The sequence below is a fragment of the Hyposmocoma kahamanoa genome, unplaced genomic scaffold, assembly GCF_003589595.1.
Source record: "Hyposmocoma kahamanoa isolate Upper Pololo Valley unplaced genomic scaffold, ASM358959v1 190, whole genome shotgun sequence".
NCBI classification, from domain to species: domain Eukaryota; kingdom Metazoa; phylum Arthropoda; class Insecta; order Lepidoptera; family Cosmopterigidae; genus Hyposmocoma; species Hyposmocoma kahamanoa.
Genome location: NW_020653718.1, coordinates 4,595,322 through 4,610,613, shown reverse-complemented (window position 1 = coordinate 4,610,613; position 15,292 = coordinate 4,595,322). Strand labels below are relative to the sequence as shown.

The following is a 15,292-nucleotide window of genomic DNA, read 5'->3' as shown; positions in this document are numbered from 1 at the left end:
TTTAGCGTTCTGGGACCTTTCCCAAGGATCAAAGAAGTGTTTTAGTAACGCCACACCGTGTTTTAGTAACGCACCCCCGCATCACTAGTCGATCTACCACTAGGAAATCAGTATTGTTCACTATGAAAAATGTGATTCCTACCGAAATAGGACAGCAATTGAGTCAGCATAACCTTTTCGAATATTTTACTTAAAGCTGGTAAAATTCAAATGGGCCTATAGTTGCTAGGGTCAACTTTCCTAGCAACTATAGGCCTTTGAATAAGGGAATAACCTTGCTGTATTTCATGAAATCTGGAAAAACACCTTCGTCAACGCACCGATTGAAAGCTACAGCTAAATGTGGGGAAATTAGATCAATAACTAAGTCTATAACTTTAGTTGATATGCCCCAAAAATCTTCAGTTTTTTTAACATGTATTGATTTAAAAGCTTTGATGTCTTGTGGATTACCATGACGGAAATTAAATAAACCGCCACAAACGTTAACATTTTCCTTCAGGAGATCAATAACAAGAAAAGGGGAGGAATTTGATGATTCTGTAGTGTTCACAGCAATTTCCGAAAAGAACGATTCAAAAGCTTGCGTTACCTTGTCGTTAGATTTTATAAGTTTACCGTCGAATTTTAAAACTATACCTCTATCGTGTTCTTTAACCCTGCCTGACTCTTCATTTATTATGCTCCAAGTAGTTTTAGATTTATTTAATGATTGTCTAATTTTGTCGCTGTGAAACTTAACCTGAGCAGCTATACATACTTTTTAAAATATTTTTCAATATTTTCTAACATACCTATTCTATAAAATTGGAATTAGTATTACATTTCTAGTCTGTTGCCTGCAGGCAACAGTGCCGTGGGTGGGTACCGTTTGGAGGCGCAGATTGCGCATCTATATAACATCATTGGTTACAAGTGTTGCCCAACGAATGCTTGGCTCTGCTCCCTAACCGCCTATAATGCTTACTTTTGAACGTTACATTACAAGTGAATGTTCGCGGTAAAGGAAGCGCGTAGGAAAAATATTCATTTTTCTGAAAAATATGATTTAAAAAAAAAGGAAATTTTTCCATGACCTAACACTAATCACTAAAATTTCGACTGAAGTACTCGAATCCAAGGTCATGAAATTAAATTTAACAAATGTCAATGCTACATGCATTCAAGAAACAATGCTGTAAATCTATCGATAGTTGACCTTAAACCTCAGAGGATGGAAAAAAAAAACCTTAAACGCTAGTATTTATAACAATATTGATAAAATTGTTTCCTTTACAACAGTTTGACTATTAGTTTTTGCCGATAGTTCGATGGCATTGTTTGCGTATAAATAATTCTATCAATGTTTTAAATCTTACTACTTACTTACTTACTACCCGTGGTTACCAAAAGTATCAATTTAGGGAATGAAACTTTTTTTTTTCGAGATCTAAATCGAGTAAATTTGTTTTTTTCGAAAAACAAATATCCGAACAAGTATACATCGAGTGGATTCAATGGGAATATTCCCGGGTATTTTCCCATTTTGGGTATTTACCTGGGTAGAATCCTATTATGAATGTCGATGGTTTGATAAACAGTATTTGCCAAAGAATACATTATACTAATATGGTAATTACCTTCCAAGGTAGTTAAATTTTTAAGTAGCACATACACAAACATTGTCAAAGTGAAATCTATAGTATTGATTAAATGCAATTAGACGCAATTTTGTGAATATTTCTATATAGCAACAATAGGTAATTTTTTTTAACTTATGAGCACTAGAAAACACCCTGTATCGCGGGTACCATGGACATACACATAGACAACCACAAATTACACCCAGACACACGAGAGAAATGGATGTGGGCTATACAAATATTTTTCCCGACCTAGGGATCGTTCCCGAGATCTCTGCGTGGCAAGTCCAGCATGGTAACCGTTCAGCCACCGAGGCAATTTTTAGTGTTAGTCAACCTATGTGAAAATATTATTATTATAAATTATACTAAAACTCGTCTCAACTATCGATAGTAGGATTATTGTTTGAAATGACAACACTACACACTAGAAAAAAAAAAAACTAGACGTGTCGTTGGGTGTTTTTGTTGAATTTTTATTTTTTTATCTATTTTACTCAGTTCTATTTAAGCTTTGTTTAAAATCATAAATACTTAGCTTTAAAATTGATAGAATTGTGATAATATCTAAAAGTTTTACTATATAGATCGCAAGGTCTCACTGTGTTATGTGTTCGTGTAAAAAAACAATACATTCAAGATGTTCGCGATCATGGTTTTGACGCTGGTGCTGCTGAGTGAGAGCAGTGCCGAGTTAGGTCACTCCTGGGAATGCGTCAGCGGCTCCGGGAAGAACGTCTCGATACAGAGGACCGACATTCCCGGCAGTTATAATGTCACATATTGCGCACCCGTCGCCGATGAGGAAACCAAATGGGATCTTGCAGTGGGCACCCTTACTAACGTCTCGCCAAGCAGTTGCATTTTTAGCAGTAAAACCGAGAAAAGCAAGTCTACAAGACATTCTTCTGTCTTGTTTCCTATCCGAAATGGGAATTGTTCCCGCGTAAGTGATACTTTCGGCGTCGTCAACTAATAATCTTGGTTTCGTAATATTCTTTTTACATGTAGACGCTTCTTGCAGATCTGTGTCACTACTCAAATGTACCTGTGGTACCGAGGTTGCTACCGCCTGGAGAACAAATGGCTGGTGGGGGAGCCCTACAATGCCTATTACTTTGTTGATAATGCCAATATTACAGGCCCAGAATATTTCTGTAATGGATCTTTGTTCTTTCATAATTTGGGAACTGAGTGAGTAATATTTCTAAACATAACATTTTATTTTATGATTTTTTTATAGGTATAGATTTGTAATTAGAAAAACCATTAAATATCTTCATTTCTATTGGTATTATAGTAGTCTATCAAAAGCTTAACCAAACATTTACACTTTAAATAAAAAATTCATAATACAAACATAATGATGTTTAATGCATGTGGATATTATAACTATATACAGGTGTCCCAAATCTCAATAATAACCTGGGAACAGGATGTTGTCTAGTTTGTAATGACCCAGAAAATTTTTTTTTTTGTAAATCGGAGTCTTTTTTTGTGATATAAGCATTTTAATGAAAAATGTTGAAAATGTACGCTCTGTACACCATTTTTAAGTACTACAATTACAAATTTGCTAATTTTGCTGTTCTAGTGTTTGTAACGGTAACCTAAATAGCCCCGCTAATGAACACAATGCCAAAGAAAGCCCGAATTGTTAAAGTTTCAGCACAAAAAAATTTTGTATGTAATTTTTTTTTAATTTTCAGTAGATTTTTCAGGGTAACTTTGACACCCTATACTGTAAAAAAAAATGTACCTCGACTATCATGGCAACTTGTTACAAAAGTTGGTGTGACTAATCAAAATTCTAAAATGGTATAAAACCTTCTAAGTCATGCTTCTTGGAAAAAAATAATCTTGGTTTTTCTAAAAAGGGGCCAATTTAAAAAGGTTACCTTTTCTAAGTGAAAATGGCTTTCAGTGTCTCTATGGTTAATTTAGGTTTCACATCCTTGTAATACGTATGAGGGAGATATACACCATTAAGTTTGCAGCGAGAATAGACCGGCAATGCTAATGCTAACTTGAGACGACATTTAGGTGAAAAATGTGACAACAAGAAAATACATAAATTGTAATTTTAATAATTTTTAACATAAACCACCGTACCTTGAATTAATACAAAAAGATGGCAGTAAAATAATTTAAATGTGCGAGCGAGACAGTTATACCTATTTATCTGCAGGTAGCAACATGATATTTTTGAAATTTCTTGTAATTGTTTTTATTCGGTGTTGTGCCTGTCATGCATTCGGGTGTCTAATGACTCGGCTATTTCACAACGGTTTCTGATTACTTCGTGACTTTGGCTGTGTAATTTTGGACTTGATTGTCCTGTGATTCGGAAACTGAACTAACCTGGCTTTCTTCTGAACATAGTTATTGTGTTGTGGTGCAAGTTGTTCAGAGTTTTGTACACTATGCCATCTCCATACACAGGGTTAGAATACGCTAACATGCATTTGATTTGTGGAGAAGGCAGATGCAATGCTTATGCTGCCAGCAGATTATATCGCAAGAGATACCCGAATCTTGAACAATATCCAGGCTATCGAATATTCATAAATGTCCACCGATTGTTATCGGAAGGTCGTTTACCTGGTGGCTAGAGAAGTACAGGAAGGCCTTCGATGGATTACGATGAGGAGGTTTTACGAGAAATCAACACTGACGCGAGCATTTCAGTTCGCGTCATAGAAGAAAAAACGGGAGTGCCAAAAAGCAGTGCACATCGTGTTCTGCAGCGCAACAGATTCCATCCTTACCACGTGCACCGTGTGCAAAAAAATTACCAAAACAACGTGCAAAAAGGACGGTTATCTTAATCTTCACAATTTACACAGTTGGAGTGTGGAAACATCCACATTTAATGCGGGAAGATAATTCACAGTATCAATTTAAAATAACCTTGTGGAAGGGTATATTGAATGGCCAAGTTATTGGGCCATTCAAATTGCCAGAAACCTTAAATGGTGCAACTTATCTGGACTTTCTACAAAACCATCTGTCAGATTTACTGCAAGACGTGCATATTGTGGGAAATGTGGTATCAACATGACAGGCGTCCTGCTCATTATGCCCGTCCAGTGAGAGAATATCTGAATGAAGAGTACGCAGGTCGATGGATAGGGCGCCTTGGTCCAATTTTGTGGCCACCCCGTTCTCCAGACTTGAACCCCCTAGACTTTTTTTTACTGGGGCTGTCTGAAAGAAAAAGTTTATGGAAATCATCGGATTCGGATCAAACGTTGCCGAATTACGACGAAGAATCACGGAAGTTGTACAATAGATAAATTTACGACGATATGCACGATTGGTGAAAAGGTCATTTTTAAGGCGTTGCCGTGCAAGTATTGATGCCGGTGGAAAACAGTTAGAGCACTCGCTGTAGTCTGTAATAAAATTATAATAATTTATTCAATACTTTTATTTAAATTCCTATAGATATAGGAATCGAGAAATGTGGAAATTTGAGACTGTTTGCCTCACTCAATCATACTTACTCAATCATAAATTTAAATGATCTCATCACCAACCTTAACAAAGAACACTTCTATACAATAGGCTATGCTGATGACATAGCCATACTGATAACAGGCAATTATGCCAGTACACTCTGTGACATCACACAAGCTGCACTCCGGATTGTGGAAAGATGGTGTAGAGCACATGAACTAACAGTTAACCCAACAAAAACAGAACTAGTAATGTTTACAAACAAAAGATTACTGGGTAACTACCTACTACCCAAACTCTTTAGAACAGAAATACAATTATCAACCGATGTCCCAGGTAGGGAGTAATTCTGGACAACAAGTTGAACTGGAACAAACACCTGGACAACAAAATTAAAAAAGCTACTATCACCTTCTGGCAATGCCGTAGAATGGTAGGTAAACAATGGGGACTTTCACCCAAGATAACACTATGGCTTTACACAACGGTGATAAGACCTATGATTAGTTACGGTGCGATAGCCTGGTGGCCACGAACCAAGCTGACGACTGCAACTGACAAGTTGGACAAATTCCAAAGGCTAGCATGCATGGCGACGACCGGCTGCATGAGGACAACTCCAACTGCGGCGCTCGAAGCGATGCTGGACATGCGACCCCTCCCACTGTTTATCAGACAGGAAGCGGCGTCAACAGCAGTGCGACTAAAGAGAGCCGGCCTGTGGAAGCACATGAGGACCCCACATACAGAAATCCTTTACAAGATAGTCAAAGAGGAACCGCTACTGGAGGCGACTGTGGATAGGATCCCAAAACAATACATTTTTGACAAAAAATACAGGATACAATTGTTTGAAGATCCCAACGAAGGACTAAACCTCAGAGAGGTCCGCGTATTCACTGACGGATCAAAAACAAACTCAGGAACAGGTACAGGGGTGTTCTCAGAAGACATCAACATCAGAATATCAACACCGCTTGGTGACCACAACACAGTATTCCAGGCTGAATGTATGGGTATGAAGTTGGCAGCAGAAGCAATAATAGCGAGAAGAGTAAAGAATCACTCCATTCGAATACTCTCTGACAGCATGTCAGTACTTCAAGCGCTGAGCAGCTATGACATTAACTCAGGGCTTATATATGAATGCCATCAAGCACTCATAGAGGTATGTACACACAACCACGAAATTCTACAGTGGATTAAAGGACACAGCGGCTCACGTGGCAACGACGCAGCAGACGAACTAGCTAGAAAAGGGTCGGAGACGGATGCTGTAGGGCCAGAACCCATAGTGTCCCTCCCCAACCAATGGTCAAGAACAACTATACTCAAAGGTACAAAATCTTCTCATAATAACATATGGACAACCCTTACGGTTTGTAGATAGGCTCGGGAAGCACTCCCAACGCTCAACGCCAGTCTATCTCGTAAATTAATCAAACTTGAAAGACAAGAGCTGCGCACTCTATCTGCCGCTCTAACGGGTCATGGTCCATACAATAAACACCTTTTCAATTTAGGTATCACGGACAGTCCTCTATGCAGAGCGTGCATGGAGGGGGAGGAAACGGCCGCACACATCCTACTAGAGTGCTCCGGTGTGGCCAACTACAGGGCAAAGTACCTTGGAGTGCCGAGGTCGCTCCCCGAAGTCTTCAGAAAACCGAAGAGGCTGCTGAGATTCCTGGAGGAGCTTGGGTGGCACGAGTAGGACCCTGCACCCACCACACGCAAAATAGGCGCCTCGACGTCGAGTTGCGGAAACTAGCCCGTTGCACCAATACCAATACCATAATACTCAATCATAATTACCAGTAACTACGACCACATGAATCTGAAACTTAAATTAACCTAGGAGGCACTGAAAACCATTTTCGCTCAGAAAAGGTAACCTTTCTAAATTGGTTCCTTTTTAGAAAAACCAAGATCATGTTGCCATGGTAGTCCAGATACATTTTTTTACAGTATGGGGTGTCAAAGTTACCTTGAAAAAAAATCTGCTCAAAATTTCAAGAAAACAATTAAATACAGTATTTTTTTGTGGTGAGACTAGCAATTTGGGCTTTCTTTGACATTGTGTTCATTAGCTGGGCTGTTTGGGTTACCATTACAAAAACCAGAACATCAAAATTAGCAAATTTGTAATTGAAGTACTTAAAAATGGTGTACAGAACGTACATTTTCAACATTTTTCGAAAAATGCTTATATCACAAAAAAAGTCTCCGATTTTTTAAATATTTTTTTTCTGGGCTGTTACAAACTACGCAACATCCTGTTCCCAGGTCATCGTTGAGTTTTGGGACACCCTGTATATGCCATGTACATTATAGTTCCATTGTTAGTTTGTTATGTTATTTGAGGTAGTGTAGATTGATCAGTTTAAAAAACAAAAATATCTTCTGCCAAATCGTGTACTGGTTCAATGCTGACATAATTAATCAGCGTATATCGTGGTGTCGTTTTCACATTAAAATGTACATTCTGAATACAGCTGTGTCATAAGTGAAAAAAAAAACACTATTCTACAAGAGCTGTGATGTATTTAGGACAGGTACATCTACTTATCTATACTCTGCGTGTCAATCTTGCACATAAATTATACTTATAAAAATAAAATGTATATTCTTTTTTATGATATCAAGTGACGGAACAAGTCGTGCGCCTGATGGTAGGCTAGACGCCTGTCCATAACAGTTGCAGTGCCACTCAGATCTTCAAATTGCAAAGATCTGACTGCCACTGCGCCCGTCACCCTGAGAAATAAGTTGACAAGTTCCATGAACCTGTCATTTCACCAGCACCCTTACCCTTCAAAAGCGGAACACAGTAATGCTAACTTTACTGCTTGGCGGCAGAAATAGGTAAGGTGGCAGTACTTCCCTGGACGAACTCTTTCACAAGGAGCTCTACTGCTTACAAAATAACACTATTGCTTATAAAAATAATGCTATGTGCTAATTTATAATAATTTTAGCCAACGGCACCTAATTAGATTTTACTGTAAAAGGATGTGTAACTGCTGTAGCAGATTATAATGCCAAAAGTTTGAGACCACTATAAAATTATTTTATCTATATAAGCACTAGAAATATTATTAACGCAGGTGGTCGTTTTGCGATCAGTCCCTATGCTGATCAGGTCATTTTGAAGCTATAGTCATTATTATACCGACCCGTAATAAGACAGTGTTTTGCACGCCTGTATATTCTATTATCCTGAAGGATAAACTAAAAAGCCATTGCTTTGTTTCCTCTCCCTCCATGCATGCCCTGCTTAGAGGGCTGTCCGCAATACCTAGATTGTAAAGGTGTTTATTGTATGGACCATGACCCCATTAGAGCTGCAGTTAGGATGCGCAGGTCTTTCTGCTGCCAACTTTATACCCATACATTCAGCCTGAAATATTGTGTTGTGGTTGCCAAGTGTATTAAAATCCTGATATTAAGGTCCTCTGAATATACCCGTCAGCTTCGTGGCAAGTTGAGTGAAATGCGCTTTGAACTTCTACCAGTCCCAGTATCCATATAAGGCTCAGAAATTTCATCTGAGCCTTGACTAGGACCGTCTCCCCAAATAGGGTGATCCTCTCTAGGGAGGGCCTCTGCGCGGGCCATGAAAAAGGAGGGTCTCCGATTTGTGTAGGGAGACTCTCAAGCCCAACAGGTGTATCCTGTCCACCACCAACGACGTCACGACAGTGCTCAACCGCGCGGCCTCTTTATAGGTACTACCACGGGCAGTGACGACGGTATCATCTGCCTAGCAGATCACCAACGTCGCAGGAAGGAGCCTGTCAAATCCAACTTTCCATAGTATAGGGCCGAGTAAAGATCCCTGCGGAACGCCGGACCCGACACGCCGCTGGAAAGTATCCCGTCCTTTCCTTCCCACATGGTCACCGTGTCCTGGAGGTACGCCTCCAATGGCTTCCTCAGATAATAGGCACTCCATGATGTCGGAGCGTCTCTGTTAGTGTCTCGAAGGGTAGACTGTGGAAGGCGTTTCTAACATCGTGGGAGACAGCCATAACCACCTCCCCGCTTTCCACGGCTTCTGTCGTGAGGCTCTTCAGGGCATCTAGAGCAGCCTTTCCCAAAGTGGGCGCTGCAGGCCTAAAGGGGGGCGGTAAGAGACCCAGGAAGAAAAATCGAGGAGTTGTGTAGAGGCTTAGGGGGAGATTTGTAATTTCATCTAGGAAGACTCTTAGACACCGACTGAGCTCTCGACTCTCGACTACAACTTGTGAACATCAACTAATATTAATTAAGAGATTGCTCAAACTAACTCGGTTTGATATTTCTCTCCGTGTAGTTCATATATCTGTCCTGTTTTATTGAATAAATAAAATAAAAATCATGTCAAACGGTCGCTCCGTTTCGAAATGAAAGTAGACACAAACAAACAAAAAGGCAACAGACACAGTTTCGCATTTTAATAGTTATTAGTATTCCTAGATAGGTAATTTTCGTAGATAATAGACCGCGGGCAGTCATGTTTTAACAAGTTTTTGTTAAATAACCTGATTTGTGCATTCCTGTATCAATCGGCTGGTTCATAGAATACTTGTTCTTACTTGTTGAGTACGATTGAGAGTCGAATGAGATAAACGAGTTTATGCATGTTTGTCTTATTCCTGTCGATGCGTGCCGCTTATGCAATCCTATATAAACAACGTAATATTTGTTTTATTTTCATTTGCGGTTTCGCGCGTAATAGATAAACCGTACTTAAGTTCAACACTTACTTACGTTGTCTCAAAAGAAAACAATGTCGGAAGTAAAAAAGAGGTGACGGCAATACTGTGCGGAATGTATTAAATTCGGATTCATTGAAAATCCCTCAAACCCATAGTCGTCTTTGTGCCTTCTATGTCTAAAAACATTTTCGAATGAAGCAGTGAAGCCTTCAAGACTGCAAGATCATTTGAATAAAATGCACCCAGATAAGAATGACAAGAATGTAGCATAGTTTCAAGACTTAGAGAAGAAGCATAATACTCAGCCAAGTGTAGCAAAATTCTTTTCGGCGGCTGCTAAGCAATATGACGACGGACTTCGAGCTTCGTACAATATCTCTTTGTTAATTGCTCAAAAAGGCAAGCCACACAATCGGAGAAGAGTTAATTTTGCTAGCAATAAAGGAAGTAATAACTACTGTGCTTCATAAACCGGCCGCAAACATTATCCGAAAAATTCGTTTGAGTAATAATTCTGTGGAAAGACGAATTGATGAAATGGCTGAAAACATTGAAGAATCATTGTGCAATCATCTGAGGACTAGTCAATTCTCAAGTCAGCTCGATCCACTTTTCCAACTAATGAAACATTGTTGCTGTCTTACGTGAGGTTTATTAAAGGTGAGAAAATATGTGAAGAACTATTGTTTGCTACAAATTTAGAGACCGATACAAACGGCGAAACCATATTCAATACATTGGAAAAGTTTTGTAATAAGAATGAGATTCCTTTGAAAAATATTATATCAGTTGCTACAGATGGCGCTCCGGCTATGACAGGGTGCCATAAAGGCTTCATAGCGTACTTAAAACATAAAATTTCAGATGTCCTTGCTGTACACTGCGTTATTCATAGACAACATTTGGTTGCTAGAAATTTGAGTGAACGACTATTTCAATCACTGCAATATGTCATCAAAGCAGTCAATAAAATCCGTAAAAGCTCTTTGAATGATAGATTATTTCATCAGCTTTGTTTTACTAATGACAAAGATTTCAACCGTTTGTTGTTTCATACTGAAGTTCGTTGGCTATCAAGAGGCAATTGTCTGACTCGATTTTACAACCTGTTTGACTCTGTGATAGAGTTCTTGGAAACTAAACTGCAAACTGCTTCTCCACAAAAGAATATGGGCAGACGTGAGTTTCACAATTTTCCGAATTTATCAGTATCCTGCAGTAACGACGACTTGTTTGATCACTGCCAACATTTGGAAAACCTCCGCATTGACATCACCGAACGATACCAGGACATTTTGAACTTAGGAATACCAGACTGGGTGTTGGATCCGTTTTCGAATGTCAACACAGCAGTATCACCTCAGCTGGAAGAAGAACTTATAGAATTGACAACGAACGAGGAAATAAAAATCAAGTTCAAAAATGGCTACCAAGAATTTCGGCTACAAAAACCGATCCCGCAATTGTACCCTGGATTGTAGTCAATCGTTCAACGATTCTTGATAGCATTCCCATCGTCATATTTGTGTGAACGTGGTTTTAGTGCTTGTTGTGTTAGTGCGTGGTTTTAGTAAAAACAGAAATCGTTTGCATGTTACCGAACGTGGTGACTTGCGGCCGTTCTTGAGTAAATTGGAACCTGATATCAACAAACTTATTAAACAGCATCAGATTCATCCTTCACATTAGTTTTTATATTAGAATCGATTTTGTTTGTTTTATTTTGAATAAAAAATACTCTGTCTGAATACTACAAAGTTGCGTTTTAATCATCATTCTCGTTGGCAGGTGTAGCCAGTAAGAGTTAACTTCAGACTTGAGCGCCGTTGTGTACTACCTACTGCGCTCAGGTCTCAAGTTAACTCTTGCGGGTTATAGTCAAAGTCTCGTTTAGAATGAATGTTTAATCTCCGCTAATATAGCTCAAAATAAATAATTTAATCTGAAGTTGTAGTGGTTTTTAAGTAGGTGGAAAAATGAGGGCGCTAAATAATTTGTTCTCAAAGTGGGCAGTACACAAAATAAGTTTGGGAACCCCTGATCTAGAGCATCGATTGTGGATCGCCCCGCCCTAAAACCGTACTGAGGCTCTGTTAGACCCGGCCCCACTTTTTCAAGATGTCTGACGAGACGGTTAACGAGGATTCTCTTGAAGAGCTTGGCCGTCTCGCCCAACAGCACAATGGGCCTAGGGCAGAGGGCGAGTCAATCGGACGACCCTCCTGCAGCAAGCACAGTCGGCCCTGCTTCCACTGTTTCGGGAATTGCCCACTACGTAGGCACGCGTCGAACAGTCTCCGAAACCACTCCTCCCGTCGTCAGTTCCCAGTGCGGTCTTTTTGCCCTTAAGCCGGCACAGCCGCTCCCATTTCTCCTTCGGTCACGGGAGTGACCTGCGGGAGGATTTCTTCGGGTGAAGAGGGTGGAGTCATCACCGGGGGTAAGTGCCCAGGGTGGTCTGGGAACAGATCCCTTTCTACCCTTCAGAGGAGATCAGGAGCCATAGTCTCCGTAATCTCTTCCGCGCCGTACGGTACGGACGACTGGATCCCGATCTAACCCGGCCAGGATTTCATCCCTGTCACGGGTTTTGACATGTCTTAATGTCAGCTGCAGGGACTTCTTCAGACGGTAGATCTCCCACAGCTGGCTCTCCACGTCCGGTGCATGGCTGTGACGACGCCGGCTCGGATAAGCTGTCCGAGCAGTAATGCAGACTGCCCGGAGTTCAGCAATCTCCTCCGTCCACCAGTAGACCTGGCGCCGGAGAGGACGTCGCCGCACCCGGGGCATGGCGGCGTCGCACACTGCAGTCAGGACGGTGTACAGTCGGCCCATCAAATAGTCAACAGTGGCGCCCTCTGCCACTCCATGAGAGCCAACGCTGCACCACAGCAGCTTCCGTGACCATCTCCCGGTCTAGCCGACTTCGAGCCCAGCTTGGAAAGCGACTCAGCGCTCTGGGTGGAGACGAATGTTCGGAGATCGCGGAGACCTCGAAGCGAATATACAAATGGTCTGACAGGGTCTCCGCATCTTCTACCACTCTCCAATTAACCATACGACGCGCGACAGCGGGAGTAGCGAACGAGATGTTTATCACGGATACTCCCGGCTGCCGAACACAGGTTTGAGTGGTCCCTCTATTCAGAAGGGACAGACCGGAGAGTATGCTCCAGAACTGAACCGCCCGGCATTATAGGCCTGTGCTGAGTCTTGCTGGAAAATCCAATCTTTGTTGTGAAATAAAGTTTAAGACAAGGGTTTCACCGCAGTCTCTAAAATGTCACTATCATAATTTTTTGCTTTTACCCTAACGTCTTGTTGGCAAAAAAAAACTTAACTCCCCACCATCCCCTCACACTCGCAGGGTGATAGGTACGCGAAACATATCGTGCTGAAAAAGAATCTTTGCTGCATTTGGTATAAACTTTATTCTTCTGTCGATTGAACTTATCCTTGATCGTGAAGATTTTTTCATCGGTGAAGAGTTTCCTTATCGCATCGTGTCTCTTAAGAAGCATCGGACTACGTTCGCGTCGTAATTTACAAAGGCGATCACTTACTAAGTGAACTTTCCTATGACTGTAGGCGTTTACCTTGAGATCGTATTTCATTATTCTGCTGACTGAAACACGCGAAATGTTAGTCTGCACAGCGAGTTTCTTCTGGTTGCGATATGGATTGCGGCGAAGTTGCTCTCTGATTATTTTCATGTTCGTAGTCGTGCTTACAGACCGCGACCGATCACTGCTTTGGCGATCTTTCAGAAAATCGGTCTCCTTGTAACGTTTTATGGTGTAGTATACGAAATTGCGGTTTACTTTAAAACTATTTTATGTCATGGAAAATCTCCATTGATTCTTTTTCCCGGTATAGGTACGTAGCGAAATTAAAATCGCGCGTGTATATTTTGTTTCTCTTCAAGATGAGAAAAGTAATAGAAATTAATTTAAAAATATATACAAATAGAAAACAATCGTTTCAACTTCCAAAATGATAACTGTAATTTTTTTATAAATAAAAAAACGTCCTCAAACTTCGTGAAAATACTAGGCTCTGGGGGTCTACTCTTGATCTCCGTCCGACATCCGTCCGAAACAATTATTGTCAAATAAGTAATATTCGACGAAATTAAAAGACAAGTATCCAGTATGAAGCTTCATTCGCATCACGCGTCTTTTCATTTGGTCAAGTATTTTATTGGCAGTAATTTGGCTTATTTGACAGTAATTGTTTCGGACGGATGTCGGACGGAGATCGAGAGTAGACCCCCTGATGTCGATGCATCTACCTATTTGCCGAGTTTTATTGAAATCGGTTACCGGAAATGCGCGAAACTGGTTTCATCCCCTTTGCCACCCTTAGAGGTCGAATATTTTCTTCACATTTAACTGGGACCGATACGCATGTACCCTCTTGCCAACAAAAAGTATACGTTAAAAAAATACAGCCGAATTGGGAACCTTATTTTTTTTAGTCGGTTAACAGTATTATTTTCGTTTGAAAGGCAAAGTTTGTCTCAAAACGTAAGAACACACGAAATATATACATATATGTAATCCCTGTTCTGACACTTTTTTAAAGATAGAGTTCTAGATAAAACATGCAGGTACTCCAGACAATTTTTGAAATATTAGTATAGTGTGGGACACAATGCTTTACTTCGCATGATTATCTCGAGCTTTGTGCAAGTAAGCCGTAAGGGCGCGTTCAAATTAGCCGCTGGTAGAAACGCTTCATCCGCGCGTCTGCCGCGCTACTGAAGTGGGATCTATATTTCCATGCCTTTTTTATCCAGTCGATTGGAATAACTGGCAGAACTGCTATCCCATATTGCAGGGTGTTGTTTTACATTCTCTATAAATTTTTCAATTTATTTTCATCCGCCGTGGTTAATTTGAAAAATTAATATGTACACCTCGCTAACCGCGACCGCAGCGCGACTGTCGCACGGCCACCGCGCGGCTGCAGCGCGTTTAACAGCGGCAAATTTGAACGCGCCCTAAATACGAACATTATGTCAAGGTTGCCTGCCGGTAATCAAATTAATGTCGGTGCCCGTATTGCGTTCCAGCCCTCCGACATTCCACTTGTACCAGGGGCACATGCCCGTCGACAGTTACTCCATAACTATCAGCAATTCCACCGACGACGAGGTACGTTGGATGCCGCACTTCAGTTTCTACGACGGTACACGGCTAATTAACACGCGGCGATGACGTATTTGCAGCCAGCCATAAACATTTCGGACGACTGCGTCCAACTGGGCGGGCAAGCGGGGCTGCGCTGCTCGCTGCGGCTGCCGCGCGGCTGCTACCGCCTGCAGCTGCTGCAGAGCGCGCCCTGGTTCGACAACACCTACTACGCCGAGCACTGCCGACTGATGCACCACAGCTTCTGTACGTAGCCCGCACGTGCGCGGCGGCAGCGTCGCCCGCACGCGCTGGACTGACCGCGAGTGGCCGCAGGCTGGGAGCCCGAGGCGGCGCGGGCGGCGCGCGCGGCGCC

The 15,292-nt window shown here is 41.3% G+C and overlaps 1 protein-coding gene across 1 annotated transcript; it reads left to right on the top strand.

Annotated features, from left to right (window-relative positions):
- The first annotated feature begins 2,223 nt into the window (after positions 1-2,223).
- LOC113226340 lies at positions 2,224-15,191 on the top strand. The gene is made up of 4 exons (XM_026458926.1): positions 2,224-2,568; positions 2,647-2,816; positions 14,859-14,940; positions 15,015-15,191. The coding sequence occupies exons 1-4, from the start codon at positions 2,263-2,265 to the stop codon at positions 15,189-15,191; spliced, it is 735 nt and encodes a 244-aa protein (XP_026314711.1). The 5' UTR covers positions 2,224-2,262.
- The last annotated feature ends 101 nt before the right edge of the window (positions 15,192-15,292 follow it).

What these genes read in the sequence shown, in the direction of transcription:
- LOC113226340 (XM_026458926.1), top strand. Translation starts at nt 2,263, where the DNA reads ATGTTCGCGATCATGGTTTTGACGCTGGTGCTGCTGAGTGAGAGCAGT. An exon ending in TTTCATAATTTGGGAACTGA is followed by an intron (nt 2,817 to 14,858) that starts GTGAGTAATATT and finishes ATTGCGTTCCAG; the next exon opens with CCCTCCGACATTCCACTTGT. An exon ending in GCAATTCCACCGACGACGAG is followed by an intron (nt 14,941 to 15,014) that starts GTACGTTGGATG and finishes ACGTATTTGCAG; the next exon opens with CCAGCCATAAACATTTCGGA.